This window comes from Schistocerca piceifrons, chromosome X (assembly GCF_021461385.2).
Source record: "Schistocerca piceifrons isolate TAMUIC-IGC-003096 chromosome X, iqSchPice1.1, whole genome shotgun sequence".
Lineage (NCBI taxonomy): Eukaryota > Metazoa > Arthropoda > Insecta > Orthoptera > Acrididae > Schistocerca > Schistocerca piceifrons.
This window is the reverse complement of record NC_060149.1, coordinates 421,639,480-421,664,720: the sequence shown is the minus strand read 5'-3', so window position 1 is coordinate 421,664,720 and position 25,241 is coordinate 421,639,480. Positions and strand designations below refer to the sequence as shown.

The 25,241-nt window shown below is 37.5% G+C and overlaps 1 protein-coding gene across 2 annotated transcripts in view; it reads right to left on the bottom strand.

Moving 5' to 3' along the window:
• Positions 1-25,241, bottom strand: part of LOC124721616 (dynamin) — a gene marked incomplete in the record, with an annotated part of 99,947 nt that overhangs the window by 67,330 nt on the left and 7,376 nt on the right. For both annotated transcript variants that reach the window (XM_047246675.1, XM_047246676.1), the window contains 7 exon segments: positions 8,466-8,588; positions 10,212-10,380; positions 10,481-10,638; positions 10,956-11,101; positions 14,304-14,503; positions 18,335-18,423; positions 25,214-25,241. In XM_047246675.1, the coding sequence (XP_047102631.1) occupies positions 8,466-8,588; positions 10,212-10,380; positions 10,481-10,638; positions 10,956-11,101; positions 14,304-14,503; positions 18,335-18,423; positions 25,214-25,241 (913 nt within the window).

Genomic DNA, 25,241 nt, shown 5'->3' with positions numbered 1-25,241 from the left:
TGTGAACACACAAATGGGAAAAGTTAATGACTTAAATTAATATACATAGTGTTACTAAAAGAAAAGCAAAGCTTTCACATATAACATTGGTCCCTAAGGTTAATAAGCTGCAAGAGAAGCTAAGCTTTCACATATAATGTTTATCTTATTTGCACGTGTTACACTTTAAGACATATCACACCAAATATGCAGTAAAATTTTTAATTACGACATAAATGTCTGATCTTCTGGGCTCGAAATTCTTCTAAATAACTAGTCATCAAAGAGTTGATTTTTAAATGAGAGTCAAACGCTCTGTGATTTAAGAATTCATTGTACATTTTCAACATAGTTCTACTTGCGTAAACGGAAATTTACTTTGAAAGTAATGTTTTTTCAAACCGCCATTCGCAATATTTTCCTGCAACGTGTTAGAAATAGGTTCATTTCAGCAGTTGCCAGAGAGAACCAGATAACAGGTGTCACTCCACTTGCGCAGCTACAATGACGCACGAAGCCCATATGTTTGTATGTGTAAACATTAAAGATATTACATTATGTCATAAAAGAAACAAGACATCAGAGGATACTCAAGAGCATTGGAATTTCATGAACCAAACTAAAAATGCACAATCTGACTTAAATTGCACATTTGTATGTCCAGATTCCCAATGAAGTAGGCCTCAACCTGATACGAAGCTTTTCAGTGAGCTTTTCAAGATGTAAATTTTCTTGGAGTACCAGTACTGTATTACATGAAGAAGATGAAAACATGCACTTTAAATGCAGCAAACAGTTGAAACTATCCAATAGTGTGGAATTAAACAATGAAGTCATTTCTGTCAGTTTGCTAAAGAAATTTGGCTTTTATTAATCTTTTCTGCTGAGGCAGTCAATGTACTTGAAAATTAGAAAGAAAAAAAATGCTAAGAGCTAAGGATTAAAGAAATGGTAGTCTGCAAGGCAATTAATGCTTGACTCTCAGAAAGGTGGAAATAAAATCAAATCTGAAACTAACAACATATTTTAGCCTTCCATAATTAAGTGAATGTATTTTAATTCACTTGATAGCACCTGGCCACAACAAATCCGTTTTGTTTTCATTTTATGCGAGGGCAGTAAAAGAAGAGGAAACAGCAAAATCAGTAAATGTAAACATGGGTCACATGGGAGACTACCCGGTATAACTCTGACTGCTCTGCACATCAGCCCCAGATCTACAATATTTCTGAATAGGGCAATACCAGATAGTGCCCCCCCCCCCCTCTCGTACGTATAAGACAGGACGTAAAAAATCGGTTTTTCAAAAATATGTTCATTTTGTAGCGCACATCTTTCTGAAGATGTTGAATGCACAAAACGTGTTCGAGGAAATGTAAGACATGTTATTCGGTCTGAAGTGTGCCAAAGTCCACTGCCGCAACTCTTCACACACCATTCTTCTATCGCACGTCACTGTATTTCACTCTGTGAAATTGAAACCTGTATTTTTGTAATGGATGCCATCAAACTATATTCAACACACACACACACACACACACACACACACACACACACACACACACACACACACACACACACAAAAAACTAGGATACATAAAACAGTAAAGACAAGAGACAAGCAAGACAGTACACATCTCTTCAACGCTTAGCTCCTAGCATTCTTTCCTTTAATCTTGCTACAGCTTTACATGGCGTGCTATCTTTTCTGCGAAAGAATCTATTACATCATCGAAGTTAGTCAAACGATTTGCTACATGAAAAATCGAAATGTCGTCGTATAATACTGAAAAAGCTGTTAATACAAACAGTATGCAAGATTGGTGTGGTTTCTCGATCTGATTACGTCTATTTTCATTTTGTCACTGTCTGCTAGATAAAACAAAACAAGCCTTTCTAATATTGCAGCAATTGTAACACACACCAAATAAACAAGATTGTTTTGGCAAAAATGTTTACTTTTATAATACAACAGAATATAATTCACGAAGTACCAATATCAAATGCATGTTAGGGCCTACTACAAGCAAAAAGCTCTATGTCACAAAATACGCTCTAGTTTCTCAAGCACGAGAACAAAAAATAGTAGTACAAAATTTTTATATAAATTTGGACTCATCATATTCTTTCATAATTTGTGTGATGTCCCCATTTCTTCTCCTTCCTCATTTTAATAAACAATCTTGTCATCACTATTCCTGCCACTGTCAAAACTTATTCTCCGGTTAACTCTACTAACCCTGCCAGAATCATCGGTTTAGTTATCTCTCATTTCTCTGGTTAGGCATTGTTACGTGTTTGTACAACGCGTTTTCTGTGCTTCTTCCCAAATAGAACTTAAGTGGCTGCTAGCCGGGGAATGTACAACTGGGCCTTACTAGTGTAGCGATCTGACCAAAAATTTTCTGTCAAAATTTCATTTTCTTGAATACACTGAAAAGGTAACATGCAATCTTTCTTAACAGTTATTTTCTGTTAGTCATTTATTTCACTCTGGTAGTCTAAATCCATGGATTTAGCTGGTAATTATAACAACGCTGATCATTCGCAAACCCAATCAACCACATAATCGGATAGCAATTGGCTTTCAGCTGTTCGAGTTTATTTGGTTCAACTGGTACAGCACAGTCCCCTTTTGTCTGCAGGAAAGTTTATTTCTAGATGCGATGAGGATTCCCCTGACAGACACATCACATACACTACACATGCACTCAAAAATAAACTTATGATTCATTTAGAAATCAACTTAGAATGTGTTCAAAAATGAGCAGGGATGCATTTTAAGATAATGAATAATTGATAGACCAACGTGCACCATATGCTAGGCGCTTTGTGAACCACAGTTTCTCTCCCCCCCCCCCCCCCCCCCCCCCCCCACAAGAATATGATTTGGGCTCCCTCCCAACTAAAAAACTGATTTATTCACAGAGAGTTGGAAGTAACTCTGTCCCCAGCAGTGAGAAGTCAGCAGTTCAGGGACACATACAGATATAGGAAATCCCAAGCGAGACACATGTATGCACCCACAATGCCTGGGGAATGGTGAGCAGGCCATGTATATAGATGTCCACAGCAATTGGTTAACTTTCTTGAGCCCTAGACTCCTTTGCTTGTACACCCTAGTCCTGAAGTGGTAGAAGTCTGCACTACTTGTTTTCAACAATAAATAAAAGCTATAACAGCCAATAAATAATAGATGAACTAGTTTTGAACAGTACTGTGCAACAGACATTACCGTATTTACTCGAATCTAAGCCGCACCTGAAAAATGAGACTCGAAATAAAGGGAAAAAAAATTTCCCGAATCTAAGCCGCACCTGAAATTTGAGGCTCGAAATTCAAGGGGAGAGAAAAGTTTTAGGCCGCATCTCCAAATCGAAACAAAGTTGGCCCATTGTAATATGAGAGACAATTTAGGTCAAATGAATGACGATACAGGTACAGTAGTTTGGTTAGAGTCGTAAGCTTAGCAGTTAAGCTTTACCAGGTAGCCATTGCTATGCGTCAGGTGCTCCGTCCGTATTTATGCGGGTACCCTTCCTTTTTCACGTGCTTCGTCTGGTTTGAATTGATTGCTTATTTTTCTTTGATCTGATAAGTGCCGTTTTCTTTGTTATAGGTGTTTACGTCACTCTAAGCTGAAAATGCATTACTGTACTGTGTCATGCATTGTTTGTCGCATTCTGATAGTGCGTGTTTACGGCCTGTCGTCGCTCGCGGCATAGCTTGCTTTTGTGCGCACTACCGCAGCTTACAATTAAAAAAAGAGAGAGAGAGAGAGAGAGAGAGAGAGAGAGAGAGAGAGGAATCATCTCATTAGCGAAACAATGGCAAGAGACTGCTATTTGTTGTTACTTACACTGCTGCTTTCTTTGATAGCGATCAACAAGAACCAAATAATAGACTGCGTATGATAGAAGATGTTCTGAATTAAAGTTTAGCGAAAATTTGTCTCCATTTGAAAATCTTTGCAGGCGCCTCTTTAGTACATTACATTCTGCACAGGAATTAGATTTATCTTAGATTTAAAAATCTAGTCAATTGCCGTGCTTCATTTCTGACTGTATCACTATTAGGCATAAGAATAATACGAATATAAACATGACATGATATGTATATTCTTCCGCGTTTGTTGTTGTCTCACTCTAGTTTTGTAGTTTATTAGGCAGACAGGATTTAAATGAGATAGCAGCAAACACGAAACAATACATGGCAAAATGTTTATTTTCGTATTATTCTTATGGTGAAGAGAATACTGCATGTGATTCACAATTCATACAAGTTCCTATTAGCAACCATCTGTTCTCACAGGTAGGAAAAAATTCAGAACGCAGATTTGGCCATATTGACAAACATCCCAGTCTTGCCAGTCGGATCTTCATAGTATATTGAAATGCTGCTACATTCGAAGATGAACAATACGGAATTTGTATTTACTTCGTTGGATAATCTATGAAAATGCCGTTGTCGAAACTCGGGGCGGAGAAAAAAAAACTCATCTTCCACCTTTTTTTTTTAAATTTATTTACTGACGCAGAGGTTTTGGTGCCAGTTTTATCTTTGTGCCTACAAAGCATGCCTGTGTAGCGCTACATATATTCGATGGCAGAAGTTAGTTGTGGAGGCACCCACCAACATTTTTCAGAACTTCCGCTTGCTTTGCACTCGATTCTAAGATGCAGGCAGTTTTTTGGATTACAAAAACCGGAAAAGTGCGGCTTAGATTCGAGTAAATATGGTATGCCTCTTGCAAAAATTGTATGACCTACATTGAGAACTACTAGCACATTAGCTTGCAAAGAAAAATGCAATAACTTAGATTTTCTGGGTGACAACCTCAATTTCTTTTTCATATTTAGCAATTTCTGAGGTGGTAGCTAGGTTCGAACCCGGCATGTAGAACAGTTTGAAAAGCTTCAAGTGAGACAAGTGGCAACCATATTAAAATACAATCACAACCAGAAGACTATGTAGAAAAAATTCACCAGAGGAAACAAACTACAATTCTATATTCAAGTGGAACAATATTAGTCATCAATTTGTTCATGAAACAAGACGTACATGCAAGACCAAGTGTTTCAAAATAAAGACCAGTACAATTAATGAAATTGTTTTGTTAAGTACGCTTGAAAAGTAATTTCGCAAATTTACAACCTTTTTTTCAAATTTCTGAAGTGCAAAAGAGGAATTTCACTGTTTCTATCTTTTTGCACTAATTTCCTCACTATGGATTATCTCTTCTTTTTCAGTCCTGGTCAATGCTGTGTGCAAAATGCCACTACTAATGGCTACATGTATGGAAGCAGTTTCTGGTCTCACATTCCTATCCTCCTCCTCTGCTGACAATTCCCCATTCCCATCCTCTTCCTCTGCTGTCAATTGTCCGCCACAATCCTTGCCCATTTTGTGTTCATCCCACACACATCCAGTAAGGGCATTTCCTCTCAATATGGAAGTTCAAAAGCTGACATGCAGAGTTCAGGTACCACCTTTATGAGCCCGTCTACTGTTCAACACACCCTGTATAAAATCAAAATTTAGTTAATTATTCAGGGAATACTAACATAAAATAAGCCAAAATGAATGCTTAGAGCAGACACAATAGGAAATTTTGTTTGACAGTCAAAATCACTCTAAATTGAACACTTTCTTCCATTTGGTACGACTTACAGAAGCAGTTCATCTCAATTCTATGTACAGGGCCACTTAAGCCACCTACTGCAGACTTTTATAGGAAGCACGAGAAAAGAAAAGCGACTATAGATTAGTTCACGTTTATTTAAATCAATCCAGTATTTTACTAGTAACATATACTACAGCTCAGCCAGACTCAAGATCTAGTGGATAAACAGTGTTGCCTCCTCTTCTGCAAGTGTAAAGCAATAAGAGAACATTTCACCTGGCATTTGACAAAGAAACATCGTTGGTTTACCACTTTCCAAACAAGTAGCTCGAAATAGCATTTCTATACTACATTCACTAGCTAGGAGCACCAAAATTTTACATTCTGTAGTTAATATGTAAGCAAAATAGCAGAGAACAAATGTAAGAAAGAAAAATGAACTATTTTAATCCTTCTGTTTGGTGTAAATACCACTTTCAATCTTTGTTTGGGTTTTGTGTGTTACAATGCAACTCTCTACCTTTTACCAAATTTCCACCTCCTCTCCTCCCCTCTCACCCTACCCCATTCAGTCACACATCCAAAAATTTGTTTTATTACACAGAGGTAAAGATAAGCCACTACAAGGCAAGAGTGAGGAATGCAGTATTATATGCTGCTGACACGATGACACTAGGAAGAAATGGGACAGAACAACTACAGAAAGGAGAGAGAAAAATACTAGGTTCTAAAAGAGGTGGATGCGAAGACCTAGGGAAGAATTGTACCGGAACATGAGAACAATATCCGGGGAAATCAGACTCAAAAGGGCAAGGTTTCCTGGACATGCAGTTTGGACGAGTATGTACAGAATGATGAAGAGAGTGTGGGAAACAACAGGGAGGACAAGGGGAAAGATAGGAACCAACTAGGTTGTTGAACTTCGGAAGGACTGGTTGGAATTGGGGGATCAAGGTCGAAGGAAAGGAAAATTGGAGGAACAAATATACACCGACGAATATGTCGGAGATGTCTGAGATCAATGACGGAGAAGAATACAGGAAAAGATTAGAGTGTCACCAGTGGAGCCGACAGGAGAAACGGACACTGAAGATCTCTGAAGAAGAGTGGGAGAGAAGAAGAGGAAGAATGAAGAGGGTCTGGGAGAAGAGGAAAATGCGGTCCAAAAGGGGATACCCATGGTCCTACAGAGGCCGTAACACAAGAAGAAGAAGAAGAAGAAGACTACTGACGACTCCCTTTCACAACCTGTGCTCGCAGCTAAATCTGTATTTAATCAAAATGTAAGTAAATGTTTCAAAAAATACCTCACAAACCATCCCACGCAAAATAAGCTTTCACATTCTCGTGTGACACACTAATCATACCCCTGCATGGTTATCAGGAACGCTGCAACATTAACCCATTGGAAGACCTTGGGCTTTGCTACAAATAGTCTGCCATTACTACTACAATGACGACAACAATTTCAGGATCACACAGGGGGTGGAAATATCATGCACTAGCCAAAAGTTTACAAATTGTATTTCATAATCAACTACCACATAATATCAAAAGCTAACTTCAAGATAATATCTATACGTAGCTAGCATATTTATATGCAGACGTCAAATTTATATGCGACACTTGTTAGTGTGTGAGATGAAATAGTGGTGTTTCCGTGGTGTCACGCATCCTGTGCTGTCGTTGGCTCATATAAGCAAACCGAACAACCTAAAGATTACTTGTTTGTGAAGCTAGTATTCTGCATTTGTTAGTTTCCCTATTTATATGAGCATATTACAAAAATATGTATTTTAAATGATATACTGTATTAAAGGTCTCTCCAAAATGTGTCTTTTTTTTGTATGGTTTGTTGTTTGTTTTGCTAAAGTGAAGTCTGCATAAAAACATGTTACCACACATTTTAAGCACTTCATTTAGCAGACAAAAATAGGTAGTTCTAACAAATGAATTTCCTCTTACCACTTATTAATGCACATTTTGCTAACTTTCACTGCATTGTTTACAGAAAAAAAAAAAAAAATTACCAGCTTGTCTCCTCTTCCGCGCCGCAGAATGGGTCAACCCTTATTCCAAATTTTTGTGTAGTAAACTGCATATTGAACTGTGCTGTTTTCAGACTCACAGTATGCTACAGTTATTTGCAAGGAAATAAAATTCACCAGAACTGCTGATAACAGTAATGCAACATTTTTTCCCCCACACGTATTTCTGCTAGGTGGTGATACTTATCATATTGTTTAATTGCACTCTGGTGAGACATTTACAAGCTTATTCCTACTACAAACAAAATGCGGAGGCCAGAAAGAAAAAAACTACCTAAACAATATTAAACATCAATTAATGATGCATCACAGCATATTAGAGGTATAAAGAGAGAAGTGTTTGATAGCAAAGTTTCAGCCTTTCTGTTAGTTTCCTTTTTATGCAGTCAGTGGAACATGAAAAACAATGTGGAAGTTGGCAAGACACCCTTAGGCTCTGCTATTCAAGCCTTTCGAAGGCTCATAAGAACTGTACTCTGAAGAAGCCATGCCACCGAGCCCCTACTACATAGGGCTAACAGGCATTTCAAGGTACACCTTAAGATTAGCTACTACCTGTTCAAAAAACATCACTCAATGTCAACAGTTCCAAAACCGTTCACTGCCATTATTCGTGCAAGAAATCTTTGAAATGAGTCCTGATAATTAACTTTCTATAATACATTATTTTAATATATATTTGGGGGTGGCTCCACATCAGAGCCTTTAACTATGTACTGCACCTGCCCCCTGCAGTATGAGCCAATTTTAACTATTTACTAAGCAGATTACCAGTAAATATTCATTAACTCTACTTAAAAAGAACAAAACATTACCTTGTATACATTTCTTCCTTCAGGATTAAACAGTGCAAATGTATGCCTTCTTGACATGAAGCTCTGTTCAACATCCCGCAGCTTGAGTCCATCAAGAGGCAGCATGTACTTTTTCTCTCGCTCCTACGCATAAAAATGGAACTGAACAACTTACTGTAGATCAAGTACACAGTAGCTTCATTAAGGGTGTGGTGTATGATTTGCTTATGACGAACAAAACAACTTCTTGTGTATCAGCTCACAAAAAACTACTATTTAACAGTATTTTATCTGCATAAATGCAATAATTTTTCATTTATTTGAAACCATTCCTCTGTCAACAATTGCATTCTAAAAATAATTATTGATTCTAGTCTTCTATTTACATCTATCAAGGTGGAATGATGACTGGTTTACCACAGACACTAGTATTTACTTCAATGCTTGCATTACTTGTTAACTGCCAAAAGATATACTACAAAGGAGAGACGAGTACAAAATCAAAATATCATTGTATTTTGTGTCAACCAAGATTAACTGTACTGCACACACACACACACACACACACACACACACACACACACACACACACACACAAATATTTAACAACTAAGAAACAGCCAGAAAAGTTTGCAAAAATTCATAAAAATGCACGAAGTTAGTCAGTGTGGTAGACAGATGGTAATTAATCACTTGCATGGGTTTAGAAATGCTTGGTTCACATCTCCATCTAGGTAGAAGATCTGTGCCTACTACAAAGTCCAAGCCTATAACATACTGAAATCTGCAATATAAAGAATTAAAATTTTGAAATAGTTAGGGCATCAAGGAAATTACTTGCACAGCTAACAGGCCGTCATGTACTTGGGATAAATTGCCGAGTCGTAACTTCCACATAGTATTTGTTTTGGTGGCATTCAGTTACAGTTGGTGCTAATAGAACATCAGTGTGTATGCCATTGTACCTCTCTCCTTATAGAGTGGACCCTGAAAGATATGACAGCAGTACAGTATCTGTGGCTGGTATCACTGCAAAGTGTACAACTGCAATATCTGAACATATTTTCCCACAGATGATCTGTTTAGTGGATTACATTTCTGTTACAACAAAACCATAAGTACCAGTTAGTGAAGCTTTACAACAATGACCTTTCTAACACAAAACTGTACAATGAAATTCTACCAATGCAAATGTAGTATTGGCACCACCAAAGTTCACAGTACGGCATGTATCACAGTGAGAAACATTTAAGGGAACCTTTTATATATTAGACCACTACCACCGGTTCATTGCTAGCTTTCTGTGCTGCATAGGAAGCTATTAATCAATTAGATCACCAATTAATGACTGAAAATACACAAGAGTATATTCAATGTTTAAGCCTTTCGATGCAATGGATGCTTCTCGAACTGAAATATAGAAGCAATGAATAAACATTCAATGAGTTATTTTACAGAGCTAGAAAATCAACATTTGTCTGTTGAATGAAAACTCAAGTACACTAGAAGACTATCATGCTGAAATTATGCCTACAATTTTTTTCTTTACATTAGTGGTATTGGTTATTCAGATAATAATCTCTCAATAATAGCAGACAGGAAGGAAAAAGGAAAAAGATTGAGGAAGAAGGGATGGGAAGGGGGAAGAGGACGACAGGGTGGGGGGTGGGGGGGAGAAGAAGAAGAAGAAGAAAGACGAGGAGGAGGAGGAGGAGGAGGAGGAGGAGGAGGAGCAGGAAGAAAGTTTTTTTTTAAATTCGAAATTACCTCTTCATCTTTAAACCAGGATATGCTTTCTGAGGTAAGGACAAACCAGTAGTCCCTGGAACCACCTTTCATTATTCCCAAATTGTGTATACACATGTAACCTTTACGAATAACTTGATTTCCCAGTTTACGTCCTGCTTTAACGGAATTTTCTGAAGATTGTTGGGCACTGAAAAGAAAGTTTAGTCACATTTTAGTGCTTGTTCAAAATGACACCCGCTTATAAAAAAAAAAAAAAAATTAAAAAAAAATCCCTGACAGATATTTACTTGGCAAATCCAATGAAATCCTCATGATTTGTGTTCATGTATGCTAGTTCACAATCGATCAATAAAATAATTTGTTCTTTACAATTTTGTTCCCGCTGCCGGATGTGTGTAGTAATTATTCGTTCAGTTTCTTCGCGCAATCTAGGATACCGTGACATCTGAAACAAAAATATTTTTAGTTGATGCTGTAGCCAAACTTACTTTTTTCCTGTATGACAGAGATAACTTTACTCATGACTAAAGAAATTGACTTTGAGACCCAGGCAGGTATTACTTTATCGGTTTTATTATTGTTGGATGACTCAATCACAACAGATCTCTCTTACATTGCTGCTAAGAACCCTAAAAAGAGTCTCTCTTATGAAGACAAAACAGGAAAGGCCTAAGGTTATTCAATTCAAAAACAAGAATTAGTGTAATATTTGCTACTTTTTATTATAAGTGCTAAATTCTGTGAATCACATTTTCAACATACCTTATCGGTGCAAACTCTAACTACATTTGACAGTTCTGCTACAACCAAGTCAACACATTTTAAGCTCGGTTCCTTTAACCGAGCAATTTGTTTCTTAACAATTGCCTCAAAGGCCATATCAGGTGTAAACAGGCCAACCCTAATACCTGAGAGGGAAAGAAAACAAGAGAAGTTTAGAAAGGGGAAAAAAAAGGTTTATATGACATATCATTGCACCAATCCCCACTATAATGAAATAATAGTGTAGTTCACATTAACATTCTTGTAATATAGCTCAGATACAATCATTTTGTGAATGAGATTGCAGTGGTGAAGGGGTAGCATTGCTACCATACACCCTATCATTTTTGACAAGGTTCTGCACATACCGGCAAAACAGGAACACAGCAAGAGCACGGTGCTCGAGAAAGGAGTACAACTGGCCAGCGGCTGAGCCTTATCACTTGACTCATTGAAATGTCATTCACAAAGTCATTTTAATCAAAGTGTAAGTAATATCACACTTAGAAATATTTTTAAGATATATCCAACTTTCATTTTTACTACTGGAGCAGTGCCTTAACAATAAAATTGCAGCAATTTCTTCTGGTACTTCTGAGATAGTTCTGACCATTTTAGAAACATAAAAACATTGGTTATACAGAAAAGAAAACAATAAGAAATTTGTAACTGAACTTTTACGTAGCTCTTTTGGACAAAAATATACAGAAAGCAGTAATTCAATCAGTGTTTAATCCACACTGTTGTACTATTTCTATGAACAAGTAATAGGAAAAGATCACTGCAGTCACATTAAAGCCTGCACCCTTGATTTCTGATGTCTTATCACAACTCATCTTTTTGGATTTTTATTCTGGCATTTTATTCACCAACAAAGGACTTTGGGGTAATAAAAGAACATACATGAGAGCTTTCAGATTTGTTGCACATTGAAAAAAAAATGTACACCCAAATACTGCACACTGATGGTAGTGCATAACAAAACAGTGCTCCAAGCCAGTAACAAAAAAGACCCAGACAAAATAAAACCTCCACTATTTGTGGAAAGCCATAATTCTAATGGCAACACAATAAACATGTAACCCATAACAACTTTCAGATAGCAAACTCCAAACAATTTCCACATAGAGTGTGTTCAATTACATTCTCAGAATCAGTCACCCATTATTCTAAAAATTATGAAGGAAATAATGGCTAAGAAAGTAAGCAAATACAACCATACAAGTGAACTACAGCTGAAACATCAGAACACACTTCTATGTGTTACAACCAAGGATTATTACTTGACAAAGAGACTCGTAAACCCAGCTGTAGAAACAACTTTATCACATAATTAGGTACAGCGATGTCCCATTTCAAAGTAGTGTGCCCTGTTATCTCTCAGTGCATGGAAAATAGAAGAAACTGCTTTTGTGTTCTGACTCAAAGGCTTGCAGTTAGCATCATTAAATTTATTGATGATGGGAAGCACAAAAGAATGAAAGTGCTAAAAAGGTGATGGAGCTTGCAAACAAAATGTCTTTATTTCTCTTTATGGTAATATACCTTGCCAAAAATCTATGTATTATACAATATAAAGTAACCTATAAGTAACTTTTGAAAACACTAAGAGACTAGTTAGATTTTGTTGTATACAACAGAATTACTCCAGAAGAAGCTAATTTCAGAAACAGTAGTGTTTAAGCAGCCGGAATCAGAAATGAAGTATCTCCCACAAGTTGAAAAGTCCATACTCAATAAGACTACTGTGTAGTAAATAAATGTAGTTTAAGTTTGAAATGATTAGCTCCTAAATTGTTGGATAAAAAAGGGAATTTATCCCTATATTAAATTAATTATTTTATAATATTACTGGTTTCCAAACATTATTCATGACAAACTGATCATGCACAGTTCAGGAAATAACTGCAGGTAACTAACTAACTAACTAGACAACAGTCGCAAAATTTCATGATTCTAATGGTCTGCTAGTACATGTACAGCATGAAAACTAGACTTTGTATTACTGAATACACTGTACTGTTTAGAACCACAGCAAAGAACAAATCATATATTGAATCAATTTTCAAACTTAAAATAGTTTAAACTTACTAGTATTTTAAGTAGCAATTGTAATACTACTGACTACACTGCCTGACAAAAAAAGTGAAACACCCAGAAGACATGGTCAGAAGTCAATGTAAGTTCATACACATACACACCATGTAAATGATTAGGCCACAAGGATGCTGTTATACTCATCTAAGACTGCCATTTCAGCATTTGAGAGTTTGAAAGGGGCCTCATTTCGTCATTTGGCCAGCTGGTTGAATCCTGAAATTATGTATTTGTGCAGTATTCAGATGTAACAGTAGCCTGATGTTGACTGCATGGAAATGTGAAGGTCAGCATACTCATCGTAAAGTTCTGGTCAAATACGTCTGACTCCCCACAAGCAAGGATCACTGTATTGTGCACCACGCACTCTTAACCCTTCACATCTTTGCCAGCCATCTGAGAACAAGTAATGACTCCCTGCAACATTGTGTCATCCTCCACCATTGGTCAGAGGCCAGCAGCAGACAAGCAGACTAGGAAATTACCATGCCACAACATGTTGCAATGAGCTGGAAGCACGGACTGCTGACGAATATAGTCACATTGTGATCAGCACTGAATCAGGTTCTTCACTATCTGGACGACAATCACTGGTAAGTATGGTGGCGACCAGAAGAGAGGTCCCAGTCATCCCATCTTTTGCAGTGTTACTCCTGGTGTGGGGAGCCATCGGGTATGACTTCAGTTCATGGCTGATAGTGATTGAGGGTAACTGATGGTACAGTTTTATGTCACAGACATTCTACATACTTATCTGACAGAATCATATCGTTGTTCTCCCCCCCCCCTACAGAACAATGCTCGTTCACACATAGCATGTGTCTATGAACTGTGTGGTGATGATGTACGCCAGTGGCCAGATATGTCCATGACATTATACGACATGACATGTGGGACCAGCTCAGAAATCTACCCCATTCCAGTGGCAGTATTCCAAAGTTCTAGCTACAACAGTTGTGGGCCAGCTTGACTCTGGACACAATACAATGGCTTTATGACATTCTTCCAAACAGAATCAGTGCATGCATAGAGGCCTGATAAGTGGAGAAACGTTTTATTGGTAAGTGGACAAATACTGTCAAGTTATTTGTAAATATGACACAATTTTGTAACCACTAAAACAACATCACATACCCACTCCACACATGAATTTTCCATTTCATTTCCTCCTCTCATTCCGGTTGCTTCATTTTTTATATCAAGCAGAGTATTGTTCTCTAATCTGGCATACTACTGGACTGAAATACAAACCATGAATATTTCTAATAGCAAATGCTATTTCTCTTCTGAGTTCTTTTTCATCAAATTCCATTTTGACAATTTCAAATGGAAACCTCTCATGGAAGAGTCTGTTAATCTTTGCACCACCTGAAAGTTCCATTGTATTTATCTGCGCAGAACCAGATCCTTCAATAGTCCTTTCAAAATCCGATTGCAACTGCTGAATCATCCTGCAAATTATTATAGTACACAGAAAATATTCAATAAAGTGAGTATCATATACACAATTTTTATGAATTTTTTTAAAGTCGGTTTCTACACCCTGATATTACATGAGCTACATGATAGGCTGTTTATATTCTCATACTCTCTCTCTCTCTCTCTCAACACACACACACACACACACACACACACACACACACACACACACACACACACACTACTTTGCTCCACAGATCAGCAGCTCCACATCTTAATGATCATCTTCATTCGCCTGTTCGTCACTGATCATTTAATCTCAGACACAAGTTGCGGTCTATTGTACCCACATACAGGGTGCAGCAACAACTTCCAGATTTCAAAATGCAATAACCATTTTATCGATCAGATTTTCATTATTTTTTGATAACATAGGTACATATATTAAGTTTTGTTTTATGGTTTTTGAATCATATCACGTAGATGCCGCCCTGTATTATCTGGGTGCAGAAACATAACTTCCTTGTTTGACATGCATGCCATTCAAGCTGTAGTGAAACAGGAGTGGTCTCATTTGACAGGCACAGTTCTAAATTGTTTTCTCTTCCAAGTTAGTCACAATCAGCTCGGAACACTGAGGAGCTTGCATTTGCCATCAAGACCTACTTTTGAAATGGACGCTCTGTGAACACAATCCAGTGCGTCTTCTAAAATCTCTTCAATGTAGTCTCGTTGGGCCATGTACCAGACCAGAAATCAATTGTTGCATGCGTGACTACGTTCAGGCAAACTGCAAGTATAACAAGAATAAGAAATGAAGTCCCTTAGCCAATCAGATCACATGAGAACAATGAGGCAGTAAGGGCTTCACTCTTGCAATTATCACAGCATTCTGTATGTGGACTTTGATTGTTCAGCGAGGCGAATTCTTCACTATGACTCACTTAGATCTGTACAAATTTTCAAATGTGCAGGAACTCTCTGAACACTACTTCCAATTGCCTGTTGAGCACTTCCCAAAAACTTAGCCGAGGATGTAATCCCGCCTCCCCTCCAATGATGAAGCCCATTTTCATTTGACTGGATATAACAACAAACAAAACATGCATTACTGTGCTCAATCCACAAGAATTCCATCAAAGGCCTCTGTAGTCATCTAAAGTCAGTGTGGTGTGCAATTTCCTCAGCTGGGCTTGTTGGTCCCTGGTTTTTTGAACAAAATGGGGTCACACTGACAGTGAATTCAGACCGTTATGTGAACAAGTTGGAAGAATTTTTTTCCACAACTTGATGAATTGGACTTAGGGGAACATTTGGTTCCAACAGGATGGAGCAACAGCTCGTGCTTCAATGGCTGTTTTGAAAGAACACTTCCTGGAGCGCCTCATCCCAATACGGAGTGATTTGGACAAGCCAGCCCGTTTCCCCGTTTTGGCCCCTTGCAATCAACGTATTTGTGTATGGGCATTGGAAGGGGAGGGGGGGGGGGGGGATCACCTATCGGATATGATTTCAAAACTGTGTGCAAAACAAAACCTTAAAAATTGTCCTACATCATTTAAAAAATTAAAAATATCTAATCCATAAATTGGGTTTTATTGTGTTTTGAAATCAGGACATTATGTTGTCACATCCTGTGGTTCATAATTTAACTGCTAAGTACTGAAATGACACTCTTATTCTATAATTTTTTTCCCTGTATAAGCCCTCTTACATACACACATTAATAAAAAATGTATTTTTTTAACCTACCACTCACAATTACACACACTATAAATCCTACAGAAAAAAAGATGATTCTCATTTTTTTTCTACACGAATCAGCACCTATCCTTGTAATTTCTGTGCTGAAAGGTATCAGAATTCAATTACTTTGCACATGATCAGATTTATCAATCACAGAAATTTAATTAGTTCAGTACTATGGTTCTTCAGCTTATCTCTTCATTGCAATATGCTATTTACTTTTCAATAAGAGGTGCTGTATATTTAATAGACTACTGACAACTTCAATGATCCTGTAGTGCACCATTTCAATAGGTGGTATCATACCTGAAGCGAAGAAAAGATAACTTAGTATAGCCACTGATTCTTAACAAATGTCATAATTTTATAACTATTTCAACCAAATTTGACTTTTCTTCAGAGACAATCTGAAAAAAAAAAACACTGCCACCCCCCCCCCCCCCCCACACACACACACACCATAATGATTGTGAAAACTACTCCTTGGACACATTTAAAGGACCTTCATGGTGTAACTGCAATGTTTCACACAAGTTAAATAAATGCTTATTCTGAACGACATGAAAAGTATTAATTTTGTGATAAATGCGACAACAGATTCGTACTCTGCCTCTAAATGAAAACTTATCTGAAGATGCTATTTCATAGCAAATTGTATTCATATGAACTATTTTAACATGTACTGTTTGAAATGGCTTTATTTTTTGCATATAAATAATGAAAATGTAACCACTTTTCAGTTACTCATGTTGCTCAATTTGTGAAGATAATGCACATAAGAAAGTGTTCGCAAAATAAAATATACACAAACGCAATATGTCGGTACCCACGATGCTCTGGCGCCAAACTAATTGTGGGCAGTTGAATGATCTGCATAAAATATACACTGCATAATGCGACTCAGCCACATGGCCTACCATCTTGGAGGAAAGACATTCGTACGTTTGTCGGCTAGCCAAAGTTGAAATGTAAGTACAATGTGGACATTTTAGCATGGCTAATTTAGGCAGTAGGTGTTTTGAGCTGTGGTCAAATAAAGGCAGCGATTGGGCCTGAACTACCTCATTTACAACACTGCCAACCTCAGCAAGTAATTGCTCAGTAGCCATTACCAAATGTTTTGTGCTGGTCATAGTTTTCTTTTCTTATACTGAAGGAGTGACAAAGTTGACTCCTGGTCCATCACGGGGATCAATCATGACCCTCATAACACAAAAAGGGATTGGTGATCCCTGTAACCATTATGTCAGTTCTGCTTTTGCAGAAATGCAAAACACCGATGTGGGCTGCTTTCCCACACGGAGGAGGCAGGGCTGGTTTCCCCACAGCACCCACTCCTCTCCTCTGCCCTCTGGTAGTCAAAATTTTAGTTGATATATGCCTGTGGCAGACTGGCAATTTATAGTGTCCAGATTCTACACTATACAGACTACAAAACAAAACCTTTCAACGTATTTTGATTGTGCCAAAAGCTTCCCCTTATGCTAATAGCTATTTTTGGTTCAGCTTTGTGCCAAACACCTTGTTGGTTCTATTTGTAGTGTTGTCAAGGGAAGGTTGCACAGCTATGAATACCCACGAAAGGTCAAAATTAATATTCTGCAGAGGTTGTAATTATTGGATTGGATGGGAAAAGAAAAATAATGTTGAGACACACCTTGAATCAAAGAAGCAATCTGTTCACTGACAGGAAAATGCTGCTGCTTCTCAACAGAAAAAGTTGGAAACTTAAAAAGAGCCAAAAGAAGAAAACAAGCAAAGGCTAATTCAGAAAAAAAACTGTTGAAATTTTTGCAAAAGTAAACATTCCAGCCATAAAGTTCTCCAATCATCACAAAGTTATTTCAAAGCATTAAGGCTTTGTATTCAGGCAAGTAGTGTGACAGCCTTTTAAATTTGTATGTTTAATCATTTCAAGGAGGAGGAGAGTGGGAGGTGGGGAAGTAGTTTGCAAATTTCACCAGAAATAGATGCTACAAATATTTCTTCTGCAAATTCTTGGCAAATGCAACACACTGTTAACTTTCTAATCAAGAATTTAATGGTATCTGTTTTAAAGGCAAATGGTAATGATGATGATGATAACAATAATAACAACAACAACAACAAGTACTCACTGAAGCATTGCTTTAGTCTTAATCGCAGGATCATCTGGGCGAAAATGTTTATACTGTTCCACATCTTTTTCCAAGGTCAACAGTTGTTTCTGAAACATATTTTACTTGCCTTTACTTATGTGCTTCAATACATCTGTAAATTGCAGCAGCATGACATGATAATTACTTAGCTGACTAAGTGAAGCAGTACATCAAACACTCCATGAAAGGGGCACCACAGAAATAATTTTATCATTTAATTTGAAAGATATGCACTATGTTACACAACAGCAATGTAGTTGCACAGCATTACAGCATTTGCATACATGACTATCTCAAATAAAATAACTTTGTGATTTCAGATTACAGTGATGCAGAGGGGGCAGGGGTTGCAGTCTTGCCAGTGTGCAGCCAGGCACACTTGGTGAGGCTCTGCCAATACAAAACAAGCAACACAGCTAGCATGTGGTGCTGAAAACAACATCTGTGACTGCATCAGGCAGGCACCTGCCACTCAGTGCACTGTAAAGCCAACCACAAAGTTATTCTATTCAAAGTATAGTCTCATTATGGCTGCAGAAGTGCTAATATGTGCAGTTAAATACATCTAACTTTAATGTGGGTTATATGCAGTATCTTTCAGCTGTCTTAAAAGACAGTATGTAACCCATATTACTCGTATATTTGTGACTGGAAAAACTGAGGCCTAAAACAGGAAAGATAGCATGTACAGTCGTGGACAAAACGAGCGAGACCCCTCGCCTTTTCATTACGCTGACCCGCACAGCTTTAAAGTCTGCTATACAGCATAACAGGCAAGGCAATAAAGTGCTACCAACATACTATGCACAGGCGTGAAATTGAAAAACTATCCGAAATTTGTCAGACTGTTTTCAATCATGTGTACGACTATATTAATGCTGATTAGTGTGTTGACCACAACACCTAAATATAAGATATAAATGAAAGAAGAAACGCTAATTAGTACGAACTGTACTAATAAAAATAAATTTCAGCTTATCGAGATAACGTAACTGTTTCAGTAAGACAAAGTACACCATATCGTTACGAATTAGCAAAATATTATGAGCATTCGGCCGCGAAATGGTCTGTGTCAACGTTCAGACCAGTCATACTGGATTACCGTTGCTGACCTACCATGAAAGTGTGCAAATCTAGAAATGCATGAAGATTCATAACGAAATTCAGTTAAAAATCATTCAGTGCCACACTTAAGTCAATTCAATTACTGACAGAAGCGGAAAAAGCAGGCAGTAACAAGTATGAAATTCTACAAGAGTTTCATACCGACATCCACAGGGCGCCAGTACAGAATAAAGGTAGCAATAAACGTATTGAGGCCCGAGAATTTCTCAAAATTCCTTTACAGATTGTCTATCTGCCTCCATCGAGATTAGAAATGAAAACAAACCAGACCTCCCTTGCAGTAGCAAACACCTTTCACTACACTAGCAGACAACCCAGGCAAACAGCCCTCTATTATTACCCCAGACATGAATAAGCCGGCAATTTTGCAATGAAAATGGCAAAATGATCTGCAGTTTCTGTTACATAGAGCGTTCTGGACTAAAAAACAAATTGTCTACCTTTATATCACAGTTTATGTGACACTCATTCGGGATGTTTATCGAAATAACAAAAAACTGTTATTAGCGAGTAAATTTAGTAGGATAATCCTGCACCACACCAGGAAATAAACGGTGACGTAGCTGCCAAACGTATACTACAATGTTTCGAAATCTCCATTAGACGAGCCACAGCCAGAAAACGTTCATTAGCCGAAGTGATCCTTAAGGTAGCTAGCAATGGGAATGCTCGCACATCTAAAACACGGTGGCATTAATAGTGGGATCAGAATTACCACTTGTATACGCAAATGGATTTTATTTGTATTCCTGTAAATGTGATTTGGATCGAAAGCGTAGCTACAATTAATATGCTGCTGTATCGACTGCAACTAGAACATTTCGAATAATAAGTAGGAGAAATTATTATGCGGCCCTCATCTTCAGTAACTGTGGTAGCTATTTTCGTTGTTAGGATTTTGTCACGTAAATCGGTAAAAATGGAATCCTACTAGTCTCACTTTCTTGACGGTCTATCTGTCTACCCAAACCTTAAAACCCGTCTACCTCGAGTTTGGGTGGTGAGAAAAAGTGAGCAATGTCAACGCAATCTAAACATACGGCCATTTATGTAAAGAAAATTTACCCGAAAAGTCAAAAAATGGCTCTAAGAACTATGCCACCAAACTGCTTAGGTCATCAGTCCCCCTAGATATAGAACTACTTAAACCTACCTAACCTAACACACATCCATGCCTGGGGAAGGATTCAAATTGACGGCGCAAGGAGCCGTGCAGTCCGCGATATGACGGTGTTGAGCGCACGGTTAACCTGCGCCGACGAGCTGTTAATATCATCTGGTGTTACTAAAAAGTTATTCACTTCTGGTGAATGATTTTCTGCGCAGTTCATTTAAGAAAGAATAACTAAAATATATTTGATTTTACAGATGAGGAAGACTCCTAATTCATTTCCCGTTGTCTTTATTCATGATGTTAGAGTCGCAATCTGAGCATACGTACTATCAATAACCACACCTTAGATCCAAATCACAGTCACAGATATGCGAATACAACACATTGGCTTATACTTGAGGTATTTCGTTTCCCACGAAGTGGTGGCAGGTGACGCTGTGGCGTCTTCGAAGTGAGAGTTTCTCCAGTGCTAGCTATCTCAGCACATCAGCTGAGCGAACTTGCATAGTATGTTGGTAGCACTTCATCGCCTTGCCTGTTATGCTGTGTAGCAGACGTTAAAGCTGTGCGGATCAGCATAACAAAAAGGCGAGGCGTCTCGCTCGTTTTGTCCACGACTGTACATATAAACTTTATCATCTGGACAGTTGATACCTTTACGAATCAAGTTCCGCAAAAAGGAGGCTAAATTGAATGAAAGTAAACAGAAGGCCTGGAATATTTCCACAGTGACAAACCAGATACCACCTAAAATGCAACAACACACATAGCAAGAATTTTTTAGCAATGGTTTCAGTCAACTGACTGATATGCTCCAAAAGGCCTGCCATTTCAATTAGTTGATCTGCAGAGTGAGATACTCTTGCTACTGTTCATAACTTAATGAAAAAAGGGGGGAGGTTAAATTTCACTCTAGATTACTCCAGATAAGAAGGTATCTGCAGTGAGAAGTGCAAACAAGGCATTAGGTGGCAAATATTTCAGGCTGTCTCTCAGATGTGCTGGTTCTGTGTATAATGCACTGTAGTATGTCCACAGTTACCAGCAATAGCCTAGAATGGTCTGCATAATCTGTGTACTAGATAATTTGATTTTGTTAAGAATGTTAAAATTTCATTATTAAAATTATATTATCTTGGACCTGTGAACAGTATTGGACAAGGGGGAAAATAGCCCACTGCACATGACTAATTTATGTAGTAATGCTGTAATCCCACAAGCAGCATATAACTTCAAGGAGATGCTTCATAACACGAAAAGAAAATAGTTCTACCAATCACGTCATGTCAAACAGCAGTAGTGTATGCACCTAGGAGGAAGGTACAACATTATAAACAGGCATTTCCATACTGAATTAGCTCCCCCCCCCCCCCCTCCACTCAGTAGGAACTTCTATGCCTTGGTAGATAGGTGCACTTATTAACAGCATCCATTAGGCCACACACATTTGTGGCACTCTGATGTGGTAACTTCTGGAAAGTCTCCTCGAACCACATTTTTGTAGTCTGTTGAATCCACCGTAGGATAGCTGCTCACAGTTCCTGGACATCTGCGAAATGATGTCCGTGCAGAAGTCTCTTCATAACCTCAAGTAGTTGGTAATCAGAAGGGGCCAAGTCAGAAGAATATGGTGGGTATGGCAGTACTTGGAACCTCATTTCAGCCATTGTTCTCCAGTCCATAAGGGAACAAGAATTGTCGTGTTGCTATAGCACTCCGTTCACCCATTTTCTTGGCAGTTTCTTTTGAATTGCACACTTCAACCAATTCAGAGTCTCCACATACACCATATTTAATGATGATATCTGGTTCCAGCAAGCCAATCATTCTTGGCCCAAAAGACTGTGGCCACGTCTTTTCCCACTGAAGGCACTGTACAGAATTATTTCAGACAGGTGGGCTGCTTGTATGCTTCCATTGCACTGATTTGGGCTGTGATCTATGGCTCATTGTGATGGAGCCAAATCTCAAAACCAGTCACTAATTTGGGCATGAAATCTTTTGGATCCTGGCTGTGGCACTGAAGGAGATCAAGGCTTACAATTTTGAGCTGTTGTGTTTGTGCTGCATTCAGGGATTTGAGGACCCACCTGGTGGACACTTTCCCAAGTTTAAGGTGTTCATGTACTATGTGATGCAGAGTGTTTCTGATAAATAATCCTGTAGCTGCCTCCAGTCCCACAATCTGATGCATCTATTCTCCTGAATACGTTTTTTTCCACACTTTAAATGCTGACTAGTGTAACCACAATCACTTTCCTTCCAGAATTGGTTCCTTTGTTCATCGATGTGCAGGCATTTATTAAGCAATCCAACCAAATGTGTACATGTTTTTTGTGATTGTGCACACACACACTGCCACCAATTGCCTGTGAATATCTGCAGCATTTACACACTCCTTCCACAGAAACCGCATCGCCCTGTACCGACCTTGATGATCACACTCCATATTGTCTGCTCACCTAATGACAACAGTTGGGAAAGCAGGCTATGCTGTGCAGTGATTACACTTCTAGTTAATGTCTTGCCACCTATGAGTAGATTAAAGTACTAAATACTTGCTCCTGTAAAGATGTGTCAGATAGCACACCATGCATGACAGAAATAAAGTGTATTTACTACTACTACTACTACTACTACTACTACTACTACTACTATTATTATTATTATTATTATTATTATTATTATTATTATTATTATCATTATTATCCTTTTCTCAGACGTTATGTCTGGTTAAAAATGGAAAGTGACGCGAACCTTGATCAAGCGTGACTTCCTTTTAACTGTACGGTATATGTTACATTGCATTTAGGAACTTTTGGGTAATTGAATATGTATCAATAATTACAGATTTCTGTAGTTGTATATACAAGTTTGGATGTGGCTGTATTGTGTTGATGTACTGGTGGATATTGCGTGGTATGACTCCTGAAGTTGAAAGTATAATTGGTATAACGTCAACTTTATCCTGATGCCATATGTCCTTGACTTCCTCAGCCAGTTGGATGTATTTTTCAATTTTTTCTCCTGTTTTCTTCTGTATATTTGTTGTATTAGGTATGGATATTTCTATTAGTTGTGTTAATTTCTTCTTTTTATTGGTGAGTATGATGTCAGGTTTGTTATGTGGTGGTGTTTTATCTGTTATAATGGTTCTGTTCCAGTATAATTTGTATTCATCATTCTCCAGTACATTTTGTGGTGCATACTTGTATGTGGGAACGTGTTGTTTTATTAGTTTATGCTGTATGGCAAGTTGTTGATGTATTATTTTTGCTACATTGTCATGTCTTCTGGTGTATTCTGTATTTGCTAGTATTGTACATCTGCTTGTGATGTGATCTACCGTTTCTATTTGTTGTTTGCAAAGTCTGCATTTATCTGTTGTGGTATTGGGATCTTTAATAATATGCTTGCTGTAATATCTGGTGTTTATTGTTTGATCCTGTATTGTAATCATGAATCCTTCCGTCTCAAAAAAAAAAAAAAAAAAAAAAAAAAAAAAAAAAAAAAAAAAAAAAAAAAAAAATATATATATATATATATATATATATATATATATAGAAAAGTGGTTATGAAATTGCAGTGGTGTGGCAGATGTATTTATATGAGTGATTGCTTTGCGTATTTTGCTAGTTTCTGTCCATAATGTAGGTTTTTTATGTCTATAAATCCCCTTCCTCCTTCCTTTCTGCTTAATGTGAATCTTTCTGTTGCTGAATGTATGTGATGTATTCTATATTTGTGGCATTGTGATTGTGTAAGTGTATTGAGTGCTTCTAGGTCTGTGTTACTCCATTTCAATACTCCAAATGAGTAGGTCAATATTGGTATAGCATAAGTATTTATAGCTTTCGTCTGGTTTCTTGCTGTCAATTCTGTTTTCAGTATTTTTGTTAGTCTTTGTCTATATTTTTCTTTTAGTTCTTCTTTAATATTTGCATTATCTATTTCTATTTTTTGTCTGTATCGTAGATATTTATAGGCATCTGTTTATTCCATCGCTTCTATGCAGTCACTGTGGTTATCCAATATGTAATCTTCTTGTTTAGTGTGTCTTCCCTTGACTATGCTATTTTTCGTACGTTTGTCTGTTCCAAAAGCCATATTTATATCTTTGCTGAATACTTCTGTTATCTTCAGTAATTGGCCGAGTTGTTGATTTGCTGCTGCCAGTAGTTTTAGATCATCCATGTATAGCAAATGTGTGATTTTGTGTGGGTATGTTCCAGTAATATTATATCCATAATTTGTATTATTTAACACGTTGGATAGTGGGTTTAGAGCAAGGCAGAACCAGAAAGGACTTAATGAGTCTCCTTGGTATATTCCACGCCTAATCTGTATTGGCTGTGATGCAATATTATTTGAATTTGTTTGGATATTAAGTGTGGTTTTCCAATTTCTCATTACTATGTTTAGGAACTGTTTTAATTTAGGATCTACTTTGTATAATATTATTATTATTATTATTATTATTATTATTATTATTATTATTATTATTATTATTATTATTATTATTATTAACGTGGAGTGCCCCTTGTAATAGTTCAATGAACTAATTATCTGAGAGGACACTATTTCTAGACAACACTCTTACTTCTTACACAGACACTCACCTGAAGCTTGTCCCTCAGACTTGGTAAT